Source organism: Oncorhynchus mykiss, chromosome 8 (assembly GCF_057628025.1).
Source record: "Oncorhynchus mykiss isolate SJ-2025 chromosome 8, ASM5762802v1, whole genome shotgun sequence".
Classification (NCBI taxonomy): Eukaryota; Metazoa; Chordata; class Actinopteri; order Salmoniformes; family Salmonidae; genus Oncorhynchus; species Oncorhynchus mykiss.
In genome coordinates this window covers 50,278,333-50,301,634 of record NC_143029.1, presented here as the reverse complement: position 1 = coordinate 50,301,634, position 23,302 = coordinate 50,278,333, and the positions used below count along the sequence as shown (strand labels likewise).

General features: G+C 41.7%; 1 protein-coding gene across 4 annotated transcripts; it reads left to right on the top strand.

The window, feature by feature from the left end:
* Positions 1-3,298: 3,298 nt before the first annotated feature.
* LOC110529994 (WW domain-containing adapter protein with coiled-coil) lies at positions 3,299-21,865 on the top strand. Of its 4 annotated transcripts, none has more exons than XM_021612741.3 (13): positions 3,299-3,608; positions 4,278-4,311; positions 6,220-6,406; positions 8,853-8,926; positions 12,432-12,547; positions 13,502-13,596; positions 13,982-14,239; positions 14,963-15,088; positions 15,815-15,966; positions 16,234-16,319; positions 16,503-16,683; positions 19,943-20,070; positions 20,185-21,865. In XM_021612741.3, exons 3-13 carry the CDS (start codon positions 6,274-6,276, stop codon positions 20,252-20,254), a joined length of 1,419 nt encoding a protein of 472 aa, XP_021468416.1. In that variant the 5' UTR covers positions 3,299-3,608; positions 4,278-4,311; positions 6,220-6,273; the 3' UTR covers positions 20,255-21,865. The 4 variants fall into 4 exon arrangements, with proteins under 4 accessions (XP_021468416.1, XP_090037966.1, XP_021468415.1 ...); XM_090181840.1 differs by having other exon boundaries at positions 3,309-3,608; positions 16,506-16,683; XM_021612740.3 differs by lacking the exon at positions 3,299-3,608 and adding an exon at positions 3,757-4,064 and having other exon boundaries at positions 16,506-16,683.
* Positions 21,866-23,302: the final 1,437 nt, after the last annotated feature.

Genomic DNA, 23,302 nt, shown 5'->3' with positions numbered 1-23,302 from the left:
AATCTGCCATTTTCAGTACGTACACTGTATACGTGTTTAAATGTAAAGGTATACCTTATATGACATACACTACTGAATGATTGTGGTGCAATTCCTACAAAGATATGATATGACATATTTGAGACAAAATTTATTAATTAAATGAGTAATTTATGAATATTATAAGAAGGTGGGGGGACTCACAACTTACTATTGAGAGTAGGAATAGTAGAATACACCAGCGAAATTTGGTTGTTCATCAGCTGTTTCTCTCTGTTGACACAGTCACTCAATTAGCCATTTCAGGTAACAATGTTTTGTGTTGTTATCTGACATATATTTACAAAAAATTTACTGTATATGGGGGATTAGAAATGATGCAGACAATTACTTTGATGGAAGCTACAATCTCTCTGCAATATTAAGGCTGATCTACCCCCAAAAATCAAAACAGGTTTTGCTTTAAAAGTGCAAAACATTATCTCTACCCCATGGAAAATTAGTATAATTGCATGAAATGTGTTATAATATTGCTAAATGTTCTCTCCGCCCCATGGCAAAATGTGTGGAATTGCAGGATATTAACCTTAAAATGTTTCTCTCCACCATCAAGAGGGCAGCCACAAAAATGTTTTGTCACAAGGTGGGTGGCCCCCCAACCAAATCTCGCATAGGGCACCAAGGCTATATTATAAGAAAAGTTGATGTACTGAGTATGTTCTGGGAATGTATTCCTTATATGTTTCACATTGTTTTTTATAAATCAACACATAAAAAGAAACATGACAATATCTCGAAGAAAAATAAATTATTTGCATATACATTTAGATTTTTAGGTATGAGTTTCCATGGTTAAGGCTGGGCAGCACCTCCTACTGGACAGTTGATTTATCTACAGCTATGCCTTTGATCTTCCATCCAGGGTTTTAACCAAGCCCAGTATTTTGACATGCACACTGTGTATTCTACTATTCTGACTCTCAACAGTAAGTTGAGACCCATACTGTGCCTGGAGCCGCCTCTGCCTTAGATGGCTTAGCTTACTTGTATGTTTTTCATACAATACATGCAAGAGCTTGCTATTACTATGATCCAAGTGCTTGAAATGTGTATGTCTCATGTATGTGAGACCTTAGAAGGCATATAAAATACATTCAACATTTCTGTTATGTCTAAATGGTAACCACCCATGTAAGTAAGATATTACAAGAGTCTTCTATGAATCTTGTAAGTGTATTTTCTGACATATTTATTATTTGCAAGTTCCAGGTAGAATTTTGTTAAATTATTCTAGATCTTTTCCATAATTGGGAAATAGCACTGCAATGTGAGAATGTATATATCTGCATACTGTTGTGAGATTGGCCTGTATTCACTCATCCATTCATTCTCTATCAAGGCAGGCCCTTTTTTTAATTATCAATTGGCTGCCTCACAAACATATTAAATATGTACTGGTTTGCCAACTTGGACTGTTGCAGTGGCTGGCACGACATCCTAAACAAAGGACAACAGAATTATGATCTCACCTAGTATAAGAGACTAAAATTACTGGAGCATACACTGAAACAGTTCTGTATTTCTTGTTCTCAGTATTTCATTCTAGTGTCCAACAATCTTAAAGGCCCAGTGCAGTCAAAAACGTTATTTCCTGTATTTTATATATATTTCCACACTATGAGGTTGAAATAATACTGTGAAATTGACGATAATGCCCTTTTGGTGTAAGTGTTGTTTGAAAAGACCGCCTGAAACTTCAGTCTGTTTTGGTGGGAAGGAGTTTTGGCCTGACTTATGACATCACCAGGCAGTAAATTAGCTAATGGACCAACAAAAAAGACAGCTCCAAACCAGCTAGTTTTCAGTTTCCCCTCCCCACTCAGACCACTCCCAGACAGTCCTAAAAAAAATATTGTTTGAGAAATTGCTCTTGCTAAGAAGCTATTTTGTTTCTTTTTTAATTCAAACTTTTTTGATTGAAACCAATCACAGTAAGGTGCCCAGAAATGATTTGATATTGAGATAAAAAATGGCTGCATTGGGCCTTTAATGGAGTAGAAAAAGAAAAGAAAACCGCTATGGTCCGAAAACATGTTCTGCTATATGGTATTACTGCCACCAAGTGGATAAGATAGGTCAAATGTTTGCAATTTAGCAGATTTGACATGTCCTTTTTTTGAAGATCTATTATGTAGTTCAGTGTAAGACCTGACTGATTTCAGATAGAAATGTGAGTTATAGATCTGTGACTCTCATTGAAACCAAATCTTTCAATAGTCCACATTCTTTCTACACCCTACCTAGTGCCATGTTATTGAAGTGTAAGTTCTCCCAACCAATTATACAAGTATATGCTCTCTCACCACAGAATCATAGCTTTTCTGTCCTTCATGTGACATCATTGATTGATGTACACAGATTGAAAGTACACTGAAACCGATCAAGCAAATGCATCTGTGGGATACGTGAAAGCAAGTATATGGCTGCGATTTATATTCCTAAGCAGTTGACTAGCAAGCAACTGAGTCAGTTTGTGACTTTTGTTGACAATAAAAATATGAATATTGTACTGTGTGAGTGGAAAATGACTCAATACTTTAAAGAGAACGGAAACAACTAAAAATGGTGCTTGATAAATCAGATGAACTGTGTTGAATCTGCACACTGTTGAATCTGCACACTGTTTGTGACCAAAAAGAACAGATGGCTTTTCCCTCCCTAACAAGTTTGTTTATTTGTTTTACAAACCATCCTCTACAGCTATTGGATCAAAATAAAGTAAATAATGTAAATAGTGATGGTGTCAATATGCAATTCAGCAAGCTCAGCACAGTACAAATTAGGTAACACTCACCAGAGAGAAAATTACTCCATGGATGTTTCTCCTTCTAAAACGTGAGATGTTGGGTCCATTTGAACATCCACACGTGAACAAAATAAGAGACAAACATAGAGTAAAAGCAGTAAGAGCCAGTCTGATCCAGACAGTATTGGTCCATGTGACCTGTCACCAGCTCTGACCCAAATTTACCAGGCAAGCGTAAAGGTTCAATAAAACTTTGGTGCAAATGTCCCCCTCGCCCTACACGTTTCCCCATCAGTTCTATATCACGAGGTCGGTTCATTTGGATCTGAGTGGACCAGAACAGGCATTGGAAAGCAGAGGCCAAACAAAGGCATGGTCTGATGTCTCCTTGCCATTATATAGATGAACAGACAGACATACTAGACAGACAGCGATACATAAAAACAGCATTGGTCCTGATTGGTAGGCTGTCCAGATCAGGGTCAATCCCTGCAAAATATGGGAAGTGTTCTAACTGGCCCAGATGGGCCACCGTCTATTTAGGCTTTTGTCTCAGCCTAGTGCTGTGAAATTCAACAAACTATCACTTTGATTAGATTGGGCATTGCTTTGCAAAGCCCATGGATGAACTAAGAACACTAGGGGAAGGGGATAGTGATTGATTTATAATTTAATGTTGCATTGGGCACTGTGAGTTTTTTTTAGACTATCGAAATAGGCTACTGGGGTAGGGGAAAGCGCATATGCCTACCACTTTTATAATTACTTTTGTGAACCTTGCTCTCATCATCTCCTTTTCTTAGCCATGTGCATTAGCAGTTAGGTGAGCTGTGTTGTTATTTCAACCATTGTATTTCCTCTGTGTCCACCTTTCTTGGTGAGAAAGTTATTTGTAAGACTGCGTTGCAAACCCTTTATAAATTATGATTTGCGACTCTTTTCCGACATGGGAGTATCCCGGAAATAGCTAAGACATTGGAGGCGGGGCAGTTCGCATTGCTTCGTCTGTTTCCTTGCACTGCACTGGAGAGATTGTGCAGTTTAGGCGAGCAAAAAATGTACCAAAGGCCGTTTTCAACATAGCGTAGCTAGCCACTGTAAAAATTTAGTTGCTAGCGTCCCTAGCTGGCTAACTAAATACAGAGACGTCGCCAAGATTAAGTTACCAAAGACGAGAATACTATTTTGTTGTCCATAGTTCACCCCCTCGCGCGCACACACACATCAACACGGCATTGATGGTAATGCATGCAAGGAAACAACCGAGACTCAGCGATGGGTAAACGACAATACGTTTTACTGCCACTTCTCATTGACGGCTCCACCACTCCTTTAAAACAATGCTGCCAACTATCATGTCTAGCTAGTTACAGCTAACTCGATTTTCGCTAGCTAGCTACTTGTAGCATATTTTGCAGCGCGAGCAGAGACGGCATCAACATTTTAGATGCGTGCCCTATAACTTGGCTAACTTTATTTTCCTATATTTCAGGTGCAACGACCGAAGGGATTCCCAACCCTATCAGGTAAATGGTGAATATAGGCTAATTAGCTAGCTGCCTGGTTAACAAGTATGTTATCTAGCTAACTTAGTTAGCTACTATAACTGGTTAAAATAGCAACCTAACTAACGTTAGCTAACTTAACTCGTAAGCTAGGCAGGCCTCAGCCTGGCTTTGCAACTCCCAAGCCATGGCTCAGTTTTGTGCAAAATTACGTTACTGAAGATACGTTGGCCTACATCTAACGTTAGCTATTTACACTAGCGAACTACGTAATGTGTTTAGAAACAACTGATGGTTAACTAGCCAGGTAACTTAACTAACTGCTGACTGTTTTCCCGTGACGTAGCTAGCCAACGCTAACCATGTTTACCTTTACGAGAGAGCTTGAAATTGCAGGCCTTGATACCCAGCAGGATAACGAATGTAGCATTACCATATCGTATATAACCTACTAAATAGCCAATTTTCTAGCTAGTGTAGCTGGATAATTATCTTCTGATCGGTAACGTTATCTGGCTAACGTTAGTAAGAGCTAACTATAGCTAGGTCTTTATCAATAAAACCTCACAAGGTGGAGAGCGCTGAAACCATTGACAACTACATGACGTTTTCAAGAGATTGTTAAATAAATATTAACTATTTGGTTGTAATAACCCTTTGAAGAGCGTAGTCAGAAATACACATTTCCGATTGCGCCCATTTAGCGCGAATCCAAGTTATACAGCAAGTAACCGCATGCTTTAAACGATCAGCAAATATCAATTGATCATGTACTTTTAGATACGTGAGGGTAGCCTCACGATATCGCATATTGGCCACCATTAATTTGATATATGTGAACGATAGCTACCTGACAAGCCTTTGCGCTTTGCCTGTCAAGCAGCAGAAGGGCGCATTTGCCGATGTAGGCCCTACTGTTGGCTGATAATGTTTATTGTGCGAGCTACGGGTAGAAACGTTGTACAGTTGGCTAAACAGTTTGGTAAGTAGACCTAGTAACGTGAGTGTACTTTTTTCTCTCTCCAACCAACGTAGCTATGTTACCTAGCGAAGTTAGATAACGCTATCCCATTTTCAACATTGCTTTAAAGAGTGTTTAATCGCAATTGCTGACAGACATGATGGACCACATCAAATTGGCTAACAAATCACATATCACGTCAATATGGCTAGTTTAACAAGCTAACTTTGAGGGGATAAACAAGATGGCGATATCCAAATACTGTTTAATCTATGGTGGTGATGACAGTAGTCCGACTGACAACTTTTTACAAGGATGAGGAGTTGCAGATGTCAAACTCTTTCCAAAATCCCAATCGCTGATGAAGCAAGCGAAATTACACGTCGGTTGTTTAGCTAGCGACGTGACAAATGGATAGGCTACACTCACGAATTTGAAAATACATTATGCATTGATGTTTAGCTACTGACCATAAAAAAAGCATTGTTACTTGCAATATAACTATTACAGAGCTAAATGTGTAGTCCTGACTATGCTCTTCAAGTGGTGATGATATTAAAACCGTAGCTGTCAACGGGTTTTTGCAGAGCTCGGGGTCTCCTTCCCCCCCAGCAGCCAAATCGAACGCTCTTCATCATGTTGTGGCGTTTTATTGATAATGACCTATACCGAAAGTTAGCTAGCCAACTACATAGCTTGCTAGTCTGAATACTGCACAAGGATTAACCCACCTTAAGATGCTTTATAAAAGTGCAACAATTACAGAACCGTAATGACAAATGCAGGCAAAAATAATTGGGTTAAGGTTAGGGAATAAAAAAGGTTGTGCATACATAGGCAGGAATGAGAATTACAGCACAATGTCAAGAGTGGGAAATAGGCCTACAGTATAATGTCAGGTGTTTATCAAACAGAAGAGGTGGCTTTCTATTGATATGTTGACTAACACAAGTCTATTTGTATTGCAGACTCACAAATCCCAGCCAAAGAGTCAATCTACCACCCTTCACGGTCACGATAAAATGCGAGATGGGTTATCAGATCCTACACCGCCCTACAAAATGCTCCGGCGCTCTGATGAAAGTCCGGTCAATAAGTACAGCGACGGGCACAGCAAAACAAAAACATTTCACACACTCCGAGGCAAAGATGGTGGTAAGCCCAAAGAGAACCGAGCTACACACAAATGCAGATGTTCCCTTCTCTGTATGCTTGTCAACAGTACTGTGTGCACAGAGAAGCTTGCACGTTTGTTCAGCCAGATGAGAGCTTAACCTGGTCCTAAGTATGTTTGTGCTGTTTAGCCAATTCCTGTGGTTTTCGTTATGCCAAGCAACCTTTTGGAGTTGGCTTTATCTGGGACTAGGCTAGCGAGATACTACATCAAATTAAAAATAATCTGTTATCTTGTTCTGCTGCTTAAAATATATACAGTGCCTTGCGAAAGTATTCGGCCCCCTTGAACTTAGCGACCTTTTGCCACATTTCAGGCTTCAAACATAAAGATATAAAACTGTATTTTTTTGTGAAGAATCAACAACAAGCGGGACACAATCATGAAGTGGAACGACATTTATTGGATATTTCAAACTTTTTAACAAATCAAAAACTGAAAAATTGGGCGTGCAAAATTCAGACCCTTTACTTTCAGTGCAGCAAACTCTCCAGAAGTTCAGTGAGGATCTCTGAATGATCCAATGTTGACCTAAATGACTAATGATGATAAATACAATCCACCTGTGTGTAATCAAGTCTCCGTATAAATGCACCTGCACTGTGATAGTCTCAGAGGTCCGTTAAAAGCGCAGAGAGCATCATGAAGAACAAGGAACACACCAGGCAGGTCCGAGATACTGTTGTGAAGAAGTTTAAAGCCGGATTTGGATACAAAAAGATTTCCCAAGCTTTAAACATCCCAAGGAGCACTGTGCAAGCGATAATATTGAAATGGAAGGAGTATCAGACCACTGCAAATCTACCAAGACCTGGCCGTCCCTCTAAACTTTCAGCTCATACAAGGAGAAGACTGATCAGAGATGCAGCCAAGAGGCCCATGATCACTCTGGATGAACTGCAGAGATCTACAGCTGAGGTGGGAGACTCTGTCCATAGGCCAACAATCAGTCGTATATTGCACAAATCTGGCCTTTATGGAAGAGTGGCAAGAAGAAAGCCATTTCTTAAAGATATCCATAAAAAGTGTCGTTTAAAGTTTGCCACAAGCCACCTGGGAGACACACCAAACATGTGGAAGAAGGTGCTCTGGTCAGATGAAACCAAAATTGAACTTTTTGGCAACAATGCAAGACGTTATGTTTGCCGTAAAAGCAACACAGCTCACCACCCTGAACACACCATCCCCACTGTCAAACATGGTGGTGTCAGCATCATGGTTTGGGCCTGCTTTTCTTCAGCGGGGACAGGGAAGATGGTTAAAATTGATGGGAAGATGGATGGAGCCAAATACAGGACCATTCTGGAAGAAAACCTGATGGAGTCTGCAAAAGACCTGAGACTGGGATGGAGATTTGTCTTCCAACAAGACAATGATCCAAAACATAAAGCAAAATCTACAATGGAATGGTTCAAAAATAAACATATCCAGGTGTTAGAATGGCCAAGTCAAAGTCCAGACCTGAATCCAATCGAGAATCTGTGGAAAGAACTGAAAACTGCTGTTCACAAATGCTCTCCATCGAACCTCACTGAGCTCGAGCTGTTTTGCAAGGAGTAATGGGGAAAAAATTCAGTCTCTCGATGTGCAAAACTGATAGAGACATACCCCAAGCGACTTACAGCTGTAATCGCAGCAAAAGGTGGCGCTACAAAGTATTAACTTAAGGGGGCTGAATAATTTTGCACGCCCAATTTTTCAGTTTTTGATTTGTTAAATAAGTTTGAAATATCCAATAAATGTCGTTCCACTTCATGATTGTGTCCCACTTGTTGTTGATTGTCCACAAAAAAATACAGTTTTATATCTTTATGTTTGAAGCCTGAAATGTGGCAAAAGGTCGCAAAGTTCAAGGGGGCCGAATACTTTCGCAAGGCACTGTATAAACTGTTGATTGGGCTATTAAAATCACTTGGACTTCTTCTGCACACGTCACCTGCTCAAAACATGCATAGATACTCGCGTACAACAAGACATTGACCACTGGAAATATTTAAATTACTATAGTCTAGCCTAAGGCCCAATTCCTGACTGAAGATATACACACAACTGTTGGTCAAGTCTATACACAGACATCAATGCAACATTAACATAAGAAGTTATGTAGCTGGTGTTCCACAAGTGCTAGTATATGGTAGCCTGGGCACTAGTTTATAGCTAGTTAACTTGTTACTGTCTTGTCAAATGAGCAAGCGCTGTAGAATGCTAAAACTGACATGCACCTAGGCGATATTAGTATTCTCTTGTGCACTAAAGTATACATTTTTGACATACTGTACCCGGGTACTTCATAAAATGGATAGCCACTGTAAATTCCATGTTACTGCACAAATATTTTGTTCAATGAATGGGTAGCCTCACTTGTCATGTCTATCATTGCTAATTCTGTTTTATTTCTCATAAGTGTTCTCGTTGTTTATTTTATAGGTACCAGCTGCTCTCCGCAAGAGAATGTGCACAACCACAGCTCCCACTCAAATCAAAGCAAGGCGTCAGACACAGTAAGACTTCTTTCTTCTTGAACAAATTATTTCTGAAAGTAGGCATTCACCAGGCTATGGCTATAATAATACATCATGGGCCCGCCCCTGAGCCACAGGACAAACTCATATACAAGTCATAGGCAAGTTCTATAGCTGCGCTAATGAGAGCATCTTCACTGGCTGCATCAGTGTTTCGTATGGCAACTGCTTGGCATCTGACAGCAAGGCGCTACAGAGGATAGTGCGGACACGCAGCCTGCCACCAAGGACCTCTATACCAGGCGGTGTCAGAGGAAGGCCCTAAAAATTGTCAGACTCCAGCCACCCAAGTCATAGTGTACTCTGCTACTGCACGGCAAGCGATACCAGTGCACCAAGTCTGAAACCAACAGGACCCTGAACAGCTACCCCCCCAAGCCATAACACTGCTAAATATTTAACCAAAAAGCTACCTGGGCTATCTGCATTGAGGCCACCCCCCTTTTTGTACTACAACTCTTTTGACTCGACATCAAATCAAATTTTATTGGTCACATACACATGGTTAGCAGATGTTAATGCGAGTGTAGCAAAATGCTTGTGCTTCTAGTTCCGACAGTGCAGTAATGTCTAACAAGTAATCTAACAATTTCACAACAGCTACCTTATACACACACAAGTCTAAAGAGATGAATAAGAATATGTACATATGGATGAGCGATGGCCATGAGGCATAGGCAAGATGCAGCAGATGGTATAGAGTACAGTATATACATATGAGATGAGTAATGTAAGGAATGTAAACAGTGAGTGGCATTGTTTGATGTGGCTAGTGATACATTTATTACATCAATTATTAAAGTGGCTAGAGATTTGAGTCTGTATTTTGGCAGCAGCCACTCAATGTTAGTGATGGCTGTTTAACAGTCGGCTGGCCTTGAGATAGAAGCTGTTTTTCAGTCTCTAGGTCCCAGTTTTGATGCACCTGAACTGAACTCGCTGTCTGGATGATAGCGGGGTGAACAGGCAGTGGCTCGGGTGGTTGTTGTCCTTGATGATCTTTTTGGCCTTCCTGTGACATCGGGTGATGTAGGTGTCCTGGAGGGCAGGTAGTTTGCCCCCGGTGATGTGTTGTGCAGACCTTACTACCCTCTGGAGAGCCTTACAGTTGTGGGCGGAGCAGTTGCTGTACCAGGCGGTGATACAGCCCGACAGGATGCTCTCGATTGTGTATCTGTAAAAGTTTGAGTGTTTTTGGTGACAAGCCACATTTCTTCAAATCAAATCAAAAATCAAATCAAATTTATTTATATGGCCCTTCGTACATCAGCTGATATCTCAAAGTGCTGTACAGAAACCCAGCCTAAAACCCCAAACAGCAAGCAATGCAGGTGTAGAAGCACGGTGGCTAGGAAAAACTCCCTAGAAAGGCCAAAACCTAGGAAGAAACCTAGAGAGGTACCAGGCTATGTGGGGTGGCCAGTCCTCTTCTGGCTGTGCCGGGTGGAGATTATAACAGAACATGGCCAAGATGTTCAAATGTTCATAAATGACCAGCATGGTCGAATAATAATAAGGCAGAACAGTTGAAACTGGAGCAGCAGCATGGTCAGGTGGACTGGGGACAGCCAGGAGTCATCATGTCAGGTAGTCCTGGGGCATGGTCCTAGGGCTCAGGTCAGTTGAAACTGGAGCAGCAGCACGGCCAGGTGGACTGGGGACAGCAAGGAGTCATCATGTCAGGTAGTCCTTCAGTCTCCTGAGGTTGAAGAGGTGCTGTTGCGCCGCCTTCACCACACTGTCTGTGTGGGTGGACCAATTCAGTTTGTCCGTGATGTGTACGCAGAGGAACTTAACTTTCCACATTTTCCACTGCTGTCCCGTCGATGTGGATAGGGGGGTGCTCCCTCTGCTGTTTCCTGAAATCCTTGATCATCTCCTTTTGTTGAAGTTGACTGTGAGGTTATTTTACTTACACCACACTCCGAGGGCCCTCACCTCCTCCCTGTAGGCATTCTCGTCGTTGTTGGTAATCAAGCCTACCACTGTAGTGTCGTCTGCAAACTTGATGATTGAGTTGGAAGTGTGCATGGCCACACAGTCGTGGGTGAACAGGGAGTACAGGAGAGTGCTGAGAACGCACCCTTGTGGGGCCCCAGCGGGGTGGCTATTCTGTTTCTTACCCTCGCCGCCTGGGGGCGTCCCGTCAGAAAGTCCAGGACCCAGTTGCACAGGGCTGGGTCGAGACCCAATGTCTCAAGCTTAGTGGCGAGTTTGGAGGGTACTATGGTGTTAAATGTTGAGCTACTGCTTATTATCTATCCTGTTGCCTATTCATTTTACCCCTTCCAGTATGCACATCGACTCGGTACTGGTACCCCATGGATATAGACAAGTTATCGTAACTCATTGTGTATTTATTCCTTGTTATCTTTCTAGTTTTTTCTCTCTCTGCATTGTTGGGAAGGGCCCATATGTAGGCATTTCACTGTTAGTCTACACCTGTTTACAAAGTCACAAATAAAATTTGATTTGACGTAGACATTTGAATGTGTAGTCCAGTTTCGTTTGACAAATGACCAATTGGCTCTGTCCGGATGACAGAGACAATTGAGGTCATTTGTCACACGAAACTGGACTACACATTCAAATGTCTATGTCAAATCAAATGAAAAAATCAAATCAAATGATGAGATTTTGGTTGGTTGTTCTCTGGTGTTCATCTCCATCAAGATGTTGATGGTGATGGTAATCAGTCTTTCAAGAGGAGATTCTTTCCACAGCTCACCACATACATACATACATACATACATACATACATACATACACTTCTGCAGAGAAACAATGGGGTAGATTTACTTTTGCATCGAGATATCAGCCTCTCGAACCGAAGGGTTAGCTCCGCATGCATTTCAAGTCTTTCAACACTGTCTAGTCTAGGCCTATGCTCACATCCTGTATTTATTTATTGTATTGTATTTACTTGATGCCTTCTAACATTGCTTTTTGTATGTTGTAAAAGAAAAATGTATTGACCATTTTCCAAATTCCCTAAATGTGTTTTCAAGATAAAGCACATTGTTTCTTACATTTGAATCGGTTAGGCCCAATACTTAAGCAAGGATCCCCACACAGGATTTTACATGTGAATCTGATCACTAGCCACCAGCCTTTCCCCTGATTTTACATGTAGTGCTGATCACATCCCCAAATGTAGGCCTACTTGATCTTAAAGCTAGAATCCTTAGTTGGTGATACTGCCATGTCCGTTTGGGATATTACAACAACAATAAAGTTACTGCAAACAATGAACACTGATTTTATTCCATTGCATGCACGTTAGATCTTTACTGCAAAAAAACAAAACATTCCCACTGCCTGACACCCCTCTCCTCAGTTTCATCAACAAAATAAAAACAATTGGAAAAGTGCTAGGGAGTACAGTAGTGCTGTTTCCCCACATGCAGATTCAAACTTGGTTTGCACTCTGCAAAACCTACCCTAGAGTGTTAGTTAACCTATTTGTCGTGCCTTCTTCCCTCAGCCTCATGAGCCTGCAGACGACTGGTCCGAGCACATCAGCTCCTCCGGCAAGAAGTACTACTACAACTGCAGGACTGAGGTCTCTCAATGGGAGAAGCCCAAAGACTGGCTGGAGAGGTAAGGACTTGAATCATGGAAAAAGTGTCACTCCTAAGCGCCATACTCTTCTCCTCTTTTCCCTCAACTCTTCCGTTTCTACCCTAAAACCCAATACAGAATCCATAGCCGCGTGGCTGCCGTAGTCCGACTGCCCATTCTAACATATTTATGAGCCTAATTTCATTGATTGAATTATTGTAGGGCCCTATAACATCCCTGATGCGGAAAACGCAGATGGAATCTCTGAATCCAGACATTAAAACGGAATTCAACAATTTTAAATGTATTCAATTTGCAAGAATCAAAATGCATCAGTTATTAATATTTTCTTTCAACCTTCTGTAGAGCAACGTGGGAATTCCCCTGTATTTGTGCGTGCATCTGTCTACTTTGTGTATGCCTAGCTGTTAGCGATGATGGTAATGACAACGGTCAACGATGGAAAGGCTTTCTCAAAACCCTTTTTAATTACATTTTCACTACAAAGTATCCTATGCCTACCTGGCAGAATGATATCATGATTATTGTAATCAATCCAGTGGCAATTTGTTTAGCAAACTATGCAATCACATGTGTGCTACAGAAACACCGCTAACCTAAGTCTCTGCGAACTTGATTTAAAGGGTTTTTCCAGATCTCAAAAGTGGTGTCCTGATGTGGTTTAAGCATTGTTGTGGACTTGGATTTTGTTTTTCTATTAAAGTGATTTTGGGAGCGAAAACCTGAAGAGAAAAAAAACAGAACAATTCTAAATGGGAAAAACCAAACAGGCAACAAATAAAACTGAGTTTTTGGGCCCTACTATATATAGCATGCTAAAATGTCCCAAAACAGAGATTGGTAGATTACGCATTCTGACAGAAGTCTGGACATGAAATTACATTCCCAATCTTTATTCAACCAGCAATTACACTCCTCTTAATTTAACTTAAACCTGACAGTGACCTTGCGTTTGTGTTTCATTGTGTCCAGAGAGCAGAGGCAGAAAGACCCATCTAAGAGGGAGTCCAACACTTTCCCCAAAGACCGGGACTACAGACGAGAGTCTGTCGACACAGCCACCACAAGTGAGTATAAAAACTACAGAGGTAGAGCGTATGGGAGGTGTAGTCTAGGTTTCAGATGCAGCAGTAACATCTGGATTTTTACTTGCCTGCCTATTTAAAGAGTACCTTTTTGTTGTGATATTATGACTATACTTGTATATGAAATCATCTACAGTCTTACAATATGGCCAATGTGTCAATAGTGAGACGTGACTTATTTTCCTTGTGTCCTCTCCTTCCTCTGCACTGATCTGAAAAGACTTGACAACTATGCATTATGGCGATCACCTTTTCAATGTGTGAAAAAAGTTGAGGTGGAAAGGAAGTCACTATGAACTATAGAGGTGTATCCTATGTGTCAAGCCAGTGTCCGCAGCCCTAACTTGTTGTTCTTTTTGCCCCACAGAGAGCACTTCAGGGGACAAGTCCTCCAAATCTGCACCTTCTCAGTCCTCTTCCTCCACCAATCCGGGCCTGAACCAAGCATCTGGCTCTAACCCCACCCCTTCATCTTCCTCCTCCACGGTCCCGGTGTCCCCCTCTGTCCAAACCCAGGCCTCGGGCCTGCTCCAAGACCCCGCCCTCCTGCGGCAGCTCCTCCCAGCGCTGCAAGCCACTCTGCAGATGAACAACGGCAGCATGGACATGGCCAAGATCAATGAGGGTGAGTTGGCCAATTCCACATTTCTCCTGCTTGATCTTTAGCGTACCTGAGTTCAAATGGCTCACTGGTTGAAAAGGGCTTAATTGGCACGAGCCCCAAGTCGCAAAATAGGACTTTAAGCTCAAAGGGCAAATCTGAGTGACATGTTTTCTATGTAAATGTTCATGGAGCATAAGTATTGTAAAACATGGGAGTTACAGCCCCCCACCCCCCACCCGCTGTACTGAAATGTGAAACACATTTGGATTTTCTGATATCTGGAGTTATTATATGACCACAAAACCAACGTGGATTTGATCTTCAGTCTGATCCCATTTGGTTTCTAGTTTATCTTACTCCGACCAGATATTGAATCGGCTTAATTCACCAAATAGGGAGTAGCTTAATCGAGGCGAAGGGTTGGTGGGTTCTATTGTTGTGGATGAGTGATCCTGAGAAAAGGGATTCTTGCCTACCAACTGGGTTGTAAATATAAAATCATCAAATTAAACCACCCATTCAATGACAGTTTTGTATAGCCTATATCATGTCTGCTCACCTCTGTTTCACTGTCACTCAACAACCCCTCTCCTCTCTTGCTCTTTGTTAATGTATGTGTATGGATATGGACCCATCTGTGTATGTGTTACAATCATGCATACATACACAAGTTTGTTGCCTGTTTGCTTGTGTGTACGTATCTGTATTTTTCTCATTGTCCTGTGTGTTTTTTCCCTCCTCCAGTCCTCGCGGCTGCTGTCACCCAAGCTTCCTTGCAGTCTATGCTTCATAAACTCCTCACTGCTGGACCGTCTGCTTTCAACATCACTTCTCTGCTTTCCCAAGCTGCTCAACAATCCTCCAACCAAGGTATGGCTGCTGTTATGTCACCTTTCTGGTGATCTTTTTGATGCCTTTCTTTTTTGTTAGACTGGTTTTACAGATTTTTCAGTGTCTTGTGGTTGGTAAATAGAGCTATGCTTACATTGCACTCTGACATGTTATTCAGAAAGAAATACATTGTAAGCATTTTCCTATTAAATGTTTTCAAGGAAGCTGTTGTTGTTAAAATCTGTAACTGGAAATGTTACTTATCTCTCAAGAAGGTGTATGGGCGTCCTTCAGTTCAGGGCAACATCTGATTTGGTTTTCTGTTGAATAATTTAGAAAATGTTGCTATTGACGTATTTAACCAGGGTAGTCCTCAAAGCAACAATAGCCACGGAGTTTCACAAAGTTTTGGATGCATAAGAAAAATAAAACCTTTAAAATTATGGTCCTTATAGGCAAATGTATAATTTATATACTGAACAAAAATATAAACGCAACATGTAAAGTGTTGGTCTCATGTTTCATGATCAGAAATAAAATATCCTACAAATTGAGTGGGCACCCCTGCCCACTCATGTGAAGTCCATAGCTTTTATTGAAATTAAATGATTTCCTTATATGAACTGTAAAATCTTTGAAATTGTTGCATGTTGGGTTTATATTTTTGTTCCGTATAGTAATAACCTTTGTATTTGAGATTAAGGTTGCTTTCATTAAAAATATTTCCTCCTTTGTCATATTCCCCTCCTGGACATGAACCAATAGCGGCCCAGCAGGCGAGTCAGTCACCCATATCGCTAATGTCGGACACCTCCTCACCCCGCTCATATGTGTCACCCAGGAACGGCACGCCCCAGACCAACCTCCATAACCAGAAACCCCCACTCAGCATGCCTCCTGCCTCCTCCCAACCAAAGGTCAGCACCTTCGCGGAAACTCTAAACTTGTCAAATAATATTATGATTGGGGGTGTATTGTTTTTTTTTCATTTTTTTTTTCATTTCAACCCTGTGACCTGTTTCTTTCTCCCCACGTCACCATTCTTTTATCTCCATTCACCTCTGCTCTCTTCTCTCCTTCCCCGTTTCTTGCTTTAATTTTCTTAATTGTTTCCTTATCTTACACACTCCCTTTTTAATGGCTTACTCTCTCCATCCCTCCCTCTCCCCTCTGTGCCTCTGTAGGTTACCCCAGTGAAACCAGGACCAGTTTCCCAACAGGCTTCAGCAGAGAAACATCCAGAGGACCCCCGAACTCTCCGACAGCGGAGGTAGTTTGAAATGTAGAGGCACTTGTGTATATCTGGAAGGCTTGAATGCATAAAAGTGCTTTTGTAGTAGCCACCTATCCAAACCTTTCCAATCAACACAAGTGTGTAGGTGGTAGACTGGAGGTTGTTTCTGGATGGAGCCTTTACTCTCCTTATAACGACTCTGCTTTCTCTCTTGTCCAGCAGTCAGGGGAGTCCGCCATCAGGACCTAACGGCAACGCCACCGGCGGCCATTCGGTTCTCAACGTCGCCTCAGCCCAGTCCAGCACTCCCGGCTCCTTCACTCCCTCGCTGGCCTCTCACTTTGATGAGAACCTCATCAGGCACGTCCAGAACTGGCCCGCCGAGCACATCGAGAAGCAGGTAGGAGCTCCACTGTTAAGTGCGATAACGGGATGATCAACATATGAGAACACCGAGTTAGTAGTTTGTATGTTAATATCTGTCAACTGTATGACTACGATTTTAATGGGTTCAATATTCATCATGAAAATAATACCATACTGTGTGGATATAACAGGAATACACAGAAGGTCATGTTAGTTGTTAAATTAAGATTTGTGATAGCAATTTAGTAGTCATGCATTGATGTTAGTAGGATATATGCATGTCATTGAGTTGTGTGTGTATATATTATTACGTAACGGCAGTTTTAAATAGCACTACCATACAATCACATTTCGTACCTACAGTTGAAGTCGGAAGTTTACATACACTTAAGTTGGAGTCATTAAAACTAGTTTTTCAACCACTCCACAAATGTCTTGTTAACAAACTATAGTTTTTGCAAGTTGGTTAGGACGTCTACTTTGCATGACATAAGTCATTTTCCCAACAATAGTTTACAGACAGATTATTTCATAATTCACTATCACAATTCCTGTCGGTCAGAAGTTTACATACACTAAGTTGACTGTGCCTTTAAACAGCTTGGAAAATTCCAGAAAATGATGTCATGGCTTTAGAAGCTTCTGATTGACATCATTTGAGTCAATTGGAGGTGTACCTGTGGATGTATTTCAAGGGCTACCTTTGAACTCAGTGCCTCTTTGCTTGACATCATGGGAAAATCAAAGAAATCAGCCAAGACCTCAGAAAAATTGTAGACTTCCACAAGTCTGGTTCATCCTTGGGAGCAATTTCCAAATGCCTGAAGGTACCACATTCATCTGTACAAACAATTGTACACAAGTATAAACACCATGGGACCACACAGCTGTCATTCCGCTCAAGAAGGAGACTCGTTCTGTCTCCTAGAGATGAATGTACTTTGGTGCGTAAAGTGCATATCAATCCCAGAACAACAGCAAAGGACCTTGTGAAGATGCTGGAGGAAACGGGTACAAAAGTATCTATATCCACAGTAATAACCTGAAAGGCCGCTCAGCAAGGAAGAAGCCACTGCTCCAAAACCGCCATTAAAAAAAAGACTACGGTTTGCCAAAAAATATAACTGCATATGGGACAAAGATCTTACTTTTTGGAGAAATGTCCTCTGGTCTGATGAAACAAAAATAGAACTGTTTGGCCATATGTTTGGAGGCTTGCAAGCCAAAGAACACCATCCCAACTGTGAAGCACGAGTGTGGCAGCATCATGTTGTGAGGGTGCTTTTCTGCAGGAGGGACTGGTGCACTTCACAAAATAGATGGCTTCATGAGGTAGGAAAATTATGTGGATATATTGAAGTAACATCTCAAGACATCAGTCAGGAAGTTGATCACAAATGGGTCTTCCAAATGGACAATGACCCCAAGCATACTTCCAAAGTTGTGGCAAAATGGCTTAAGGACAAAGTCAAGGTATTGGAGTGGCCATCACAAAGCCCTGACCTCAATCCCACAGAAAAATTGTGGGCAGAACTGAAAAAGCGTGTGCAAGGAGGAAGGCATACACAAACCTGCCTCAGTTGCACCAGCTCTGCCAGGAAGAATGGGCCAAAATTTACCCACCTTATTCTGGGAAGCTTGTTTAAGGTTACCCAAAACATTTGACCCAAGTTCAACAATTTAAAGGCAATGCTACCAAATACTAATTGATTGTATGTAGACTTCTGACCCACTGGGAATGTGATGAAAGCAATAAAAGCTCAAGTAAATCATTCTCTACTATTATTCTGACATTTCACATTCTTAAAATAAAGTGGTGATCCTAACTGACCTAAAACAGGGAATTTTTACTGAGTTTAAATGTCAGGAATTGTGAAACTGAGTTTACATGTATTTAGCTAAGGTGTATGTAAACTACCTTTGTGCAAGGAGGTAGGAGGAGCACTGCCAGAGCCCTGCAAAATGCATGTGTCTGCTCAAACGGTCAGAAACAGACTCCATGAGGGTGGTATGAGGGCCCGACGTCCACAGGTGGGGGTTGTGCTTACAGCCCAACACCGTGCAGGACGTTTGGCATTTGCCAGAGAACAACAAGATTGGCCAATTCGCCACTGGCGCCCTGTGCTCTTCACAGATGAAAGCAGGTTCACACTGAGCACATGTGACAGTCTGGAGACGCCGTGGAGAATGTTCTGCTGCCTGCAACATCCTCCAGCATGACCGGTTTGGTGGTGGGTCAGTCATGGTGTGGGGTGGCATTTCTTTGGGGGGCCACACAGCCAGAGGTAGCCTGACTGCCATTAGGGACCGAGATGAGATCCTCAGACCCCTTGTGAGACCATATGCTGGTGCGGTTGGCCCTGGGTTCCTCCTAATGCAAGACAATGCTCGACCTCATGTGGCTGGGAGTGTGTCAGCAGTTCCTGCAAGAGGAAGGCATTGATGCTATGCACTGGCCTGCCCGTTCCCCAGACCTGAATCCAATTGAGCACATCTGGGACATCATGTCTCGCTCCATCCACCAATGCCACGTTGCACCACAGACTGTCCAGGAGTTGGCGGATGCTTTAGTCCAGGTCTGGGAGGAGATCCCTCAGGAGACCATCCGCCACCTCATCAGGAGCATGCCCAGGCGTTGTAGGGAGGTCATACAGGCACTTGGAGGCCACACACACTACTGAGCTTCATTTTGACTTGTTTTAAGGACATTACATCAAAGTTGGATCAGCCTGTAGTATGGTTTTCCACTTTAATTTTGAGTGTGACTCCAAATCCAGACCTCCATGGGTTGATACATTTGATTTCCATTGATCATTTTTGTGTGATTTTGTTGTCGGCACATTCAACTATGTAAAGAAAAGTATTTAATAAGAATATTTCATTCAGATCTAGGATATGTTATTTTAGTGGTCCCTTTTATTTTTTTGAGCAGTGTATTTAGCCATCACTTCAACTACAAAGAGCTGAACTACCAAAAAAAGCTGGGGCTGGCTAGTCAGAAGCAGCAGATAAGCTGCCTGCCTTCGGGTACTCAGACAACAAGGGTTCACTTGCTTTCACTTCTTTTGCACACATTGATAGCAGGTTATGGAACCAATAGGCAGGCCTACAACCCTATACATAGTGAGTGTCGGCTTTTCGGTAGTCTGACTAACCGGTACTGAAACACATTTCTGATTTGGGATTTCCTTCTGAAGAAGCTTATTTTTTTCTTTCTGATATTTGCTCTCCATGCTAAAGGTTCATTTGTGTTTTGGTGCACTCTCTCAACCAGCTCCGCCTTTCTCTTTCAGGCAGCACGGTTACGGGAAGATGCCCACAACATGGGCAGTCTCTACATGTCTGAGATCTGCACTGAACTCAAAAACCTCAGATCATTAGTCAGAGTGTGTGAGATCCAGGCCACGCTGAGGGAACAGAGGTGAGAACAGGACAAGCGAGCACACACATCATAATTGTCTTGTGCAGTGATTGTGTCTATATGTCACACGATAAATTGCTTATTTTCTTAAAACTGTCCTTTTCTTTCTCCCAGAATACTGTTCCTTAGACAGCAGAGCAAAGAACTGGACAAGCTGAAGAACCAGAACTCTTACATGGTCTGAGAACCTGTGTGGGAGACGAAGGACGGTGAACTGCTTAAGACTGCAGTCAAAGCCCTCAACGAGGTCCTCTGTGCCCTGGTCTGAACACTTCTGAAACGTCATGAACCAAAGGGCAAATGAGGAATACGGAAAAGAGTCTGGGCCTGTTGAAGACATCATGGGCCAAGCAATGAAGCGTACCATTGCCGAAGCCCCTGAAAGTGTAGATTTTATTAGGCGTCCAAGATTAAAATTTTCTATGAAATTGCAGGCTGAAAGAATACGAAGCCTAGTTGAGCATTTCATGGACACCCAAACCGGTCGATTCTGAGGAACCTACAGGTCATAACTTTTTCTTACCTGAGAAACAGCTGCCGCCTTTTGGAATCGTGGACTGTTTGTTGCACTGGAGAAACTGAGAATTACTGGCTTTTCCTCTGGAATAGCCAGTTTCGGTTGGGAATGCATACATTATGCATAATGCATTAACTGAAGTTTCTAGCGTGAACTCAGATTGGCTTGAGATGTATGAATCAACTGATTCATGAACACGTCTAAAGCATAGACTTGAAGGAGTGCAAAGAAGATTCTTGAATGAGCCAACTTTGATTCCTTCCAGACTCATATAGTTAGGAATCATGAATTTAGCAGTCCCAGGATCATGGGTTCATTATTAGCGGAGTACTTTTTTTTAAATGTGATCTGACAAAGATGCATAGCTGCTTGATGGAAGTTGTCTGTCTGTCCATTCTCTCACCCCACTTTCCTGCTGGATGGAAATAGTCTGTAGACTTCCTAACTTCCCACCCCAACATGACTATGACCCCCCTCTAACGTTGGGCCAGGTGACTCAGAACATGCTGCCCCATGGAGTAACCTTCTGGTAACCTCCCAGTCCATATCACTAAACCCTCAACAGAATCCTACAATAAAGGGCAACGTTCTCATCCTCCACACCCTCTGAATATCCTCCTACGCGCACCTCCATCTATACCCCCATTTGATCTGTACTTGATTATTTTCCCAGTTTATCCTGAACTTTGATGTTTTGTAAGCTTGTCTGTTTTGTCTAGCTTGAGTCTGCAGAATAATTCATTCCTTATCATGTGCAGTTTCTTGCAAAATTGTGAAAGGGTCTTTAGTTTTATGTGGTTATGTAAACCTAAATTATTGCACATTATTCATTTTGTCCTTGTGAACAAGATGGGATCATTTTTTCATGGGACTCACCTTTGTCTTGACTATACTAGCTAAGCCAGTACAGCAGTAGTTAAATGGATTCCGTAGTTAATGTTTGCAACATTTAGTTTTACCGAAGTTAAACTTTTTTTTAGGCCTCACTAAATAAAGTAACTATTTTACAATGAAACGTTCACATGACAATGCTGTCTCACTCTTCCACATCCACAAACTTAGCTTCGCCTTCCTTCTCCTAAGACCCCTCTGATCTATCAGTGGCGTGCTGAAATTTGGGAAGGCACCGGCCAAAGTGTTGGTCTGTAGAACAGGAGTGACGTACACACTTATCAGATAGTGGGGGACCAGAGGTTTTTGTGAGGATGGGGCGAAAATAGCTTTGTATATTATTTCTTTAAAAGTATATCAGAATAAAATAAATTATTCTACCACAAATCTCTTGATATTCTCATTTTATTTATCACCGTTATACTGATGTTTGCAAGAAGGCAAATGCATTATTCCAGAGTGGTTCAAAACAAAATGGTATCTTGCCTCCAACTGCAAAACCTGCCAAAGATAACACAAAAATCCCCAATCCATTAAACCCTCCATGACAAATCAGAATCTTTCTTCTTTCTGTCTGTTGTAAACATGCTCGTCATTTAATGATTGCTGCATGAATTCAGAAATGTTGGTCGTACCTAACCTGCAAACATAAAAGTACAGTTGTGCTAATTCAAACATAATGCTCAGTTGCTCCCTTCATGCGACACTAGATGGCAATATACAGCTGGAAATGGCAATGATCATTCTGTTCTGTGGCTCGTCTTTTACATTTGTCTCCTCGATTCCCTTGTAGGCATTTAATTAACATTTGGCATATTTCTCAACAATGGTTACTGAATACTTTCCTGTCATTACCTCTCTTTCACTGCTGATTGCTATCTGTTCATGCTGTCTGATCTCATCAAGTTTTGCATTGTGATATTCCTCCGAATTTTGATGGGTGGTTTTAATCTAGGTTGAAGATATCTTCAACCTATGTTTCAATCAGGAAATATGAATCCAATCAGCGGACCTTAGCCACTGGATACATGCATGAATAGTGGCCCTTATTATTGATTTGATGGTGCCTAAAGCAATGAATCAGAGTATCTTTCATTAGCATTTACATTCTTCACTAGCGATTGTGTTTTTAAATTTTTTTTTTTTACTATTTATGGTATGGAGCTATTTTTAGAGCACCGTGATTTGAAGGTTGAGGTATAAAATACATATTTACATTTCTGTCTCGTCATAAGTGGGTCTTAACATTGAACAGGAGATGGGTAGGTATTAAGTTTCCATTGGGTCCTTCATAGGCAGGTTTTATGGCCAGCATTCTGTCATTGACTTGGTCTTTTTTTTCTCTTCTTCTCAACCAATAAGTGTCTTGACTAGAAAACCAACACGTATGCAACCCTCATGCCGATCATGTAAACACTTATTGTATCAAGTCCCTGAACAAGGCACTTGTGTGCTGAGGAATTTCTAGAGTAGACATCTATTGGTACTATTGACAGTACTCATGTGGCCCTGACTAGTCTCTTGTGGTTCCCTGACCATTTCAGTGGCCAAGAGCAGCATGATACAATTTCATTACTATTTAGTCTTAGCAATATAGACCCTCCAGAATGAAGAGCTTAGTTATAATTGGTTCATGAGCAAGTGACGCAATGTACATGGAGGTCACCCATTGGCTCTGGTGGTCGGTTCCCTGAGTCACATCTAGAAGCCACTGCTCACATTACAACAATTTGCACTGATCTCCAGTTTTTATTTAAGCCTCAATGTTGGCATATAAAGACAAGCACAGTGAAACTTCTTTCAGCAAGTTTTTACTAGAATACA

What these genes read in the sequence shown, in the direction of transcription:
- LOC110529994 (XM_021612739.3), top strand. Translation starts at nt 4,024, where the DNA reads ATGGTAATGCATGCAAGGAAACAACCGAGACTCAGCGATGG. An exon ending in CTGCCTCCTCCCAACCAAAG is followed by an intron (nt 15,967 to 16,233) that starts GTCAGCACCTTC and finishes GTGCCTCTGTAG; the next exon opens with GTTACCCCAGTGAAACCAGG. An exon ending in CCGAGCACATCGAGAAGCAG is followed by an intron (nt 16,684 to 19,942) that starts GTAGGAGCTCCA and finishes TTTCTCTTTCAG; the next exon opens with GCAGCACGGTTACGGGAAGA.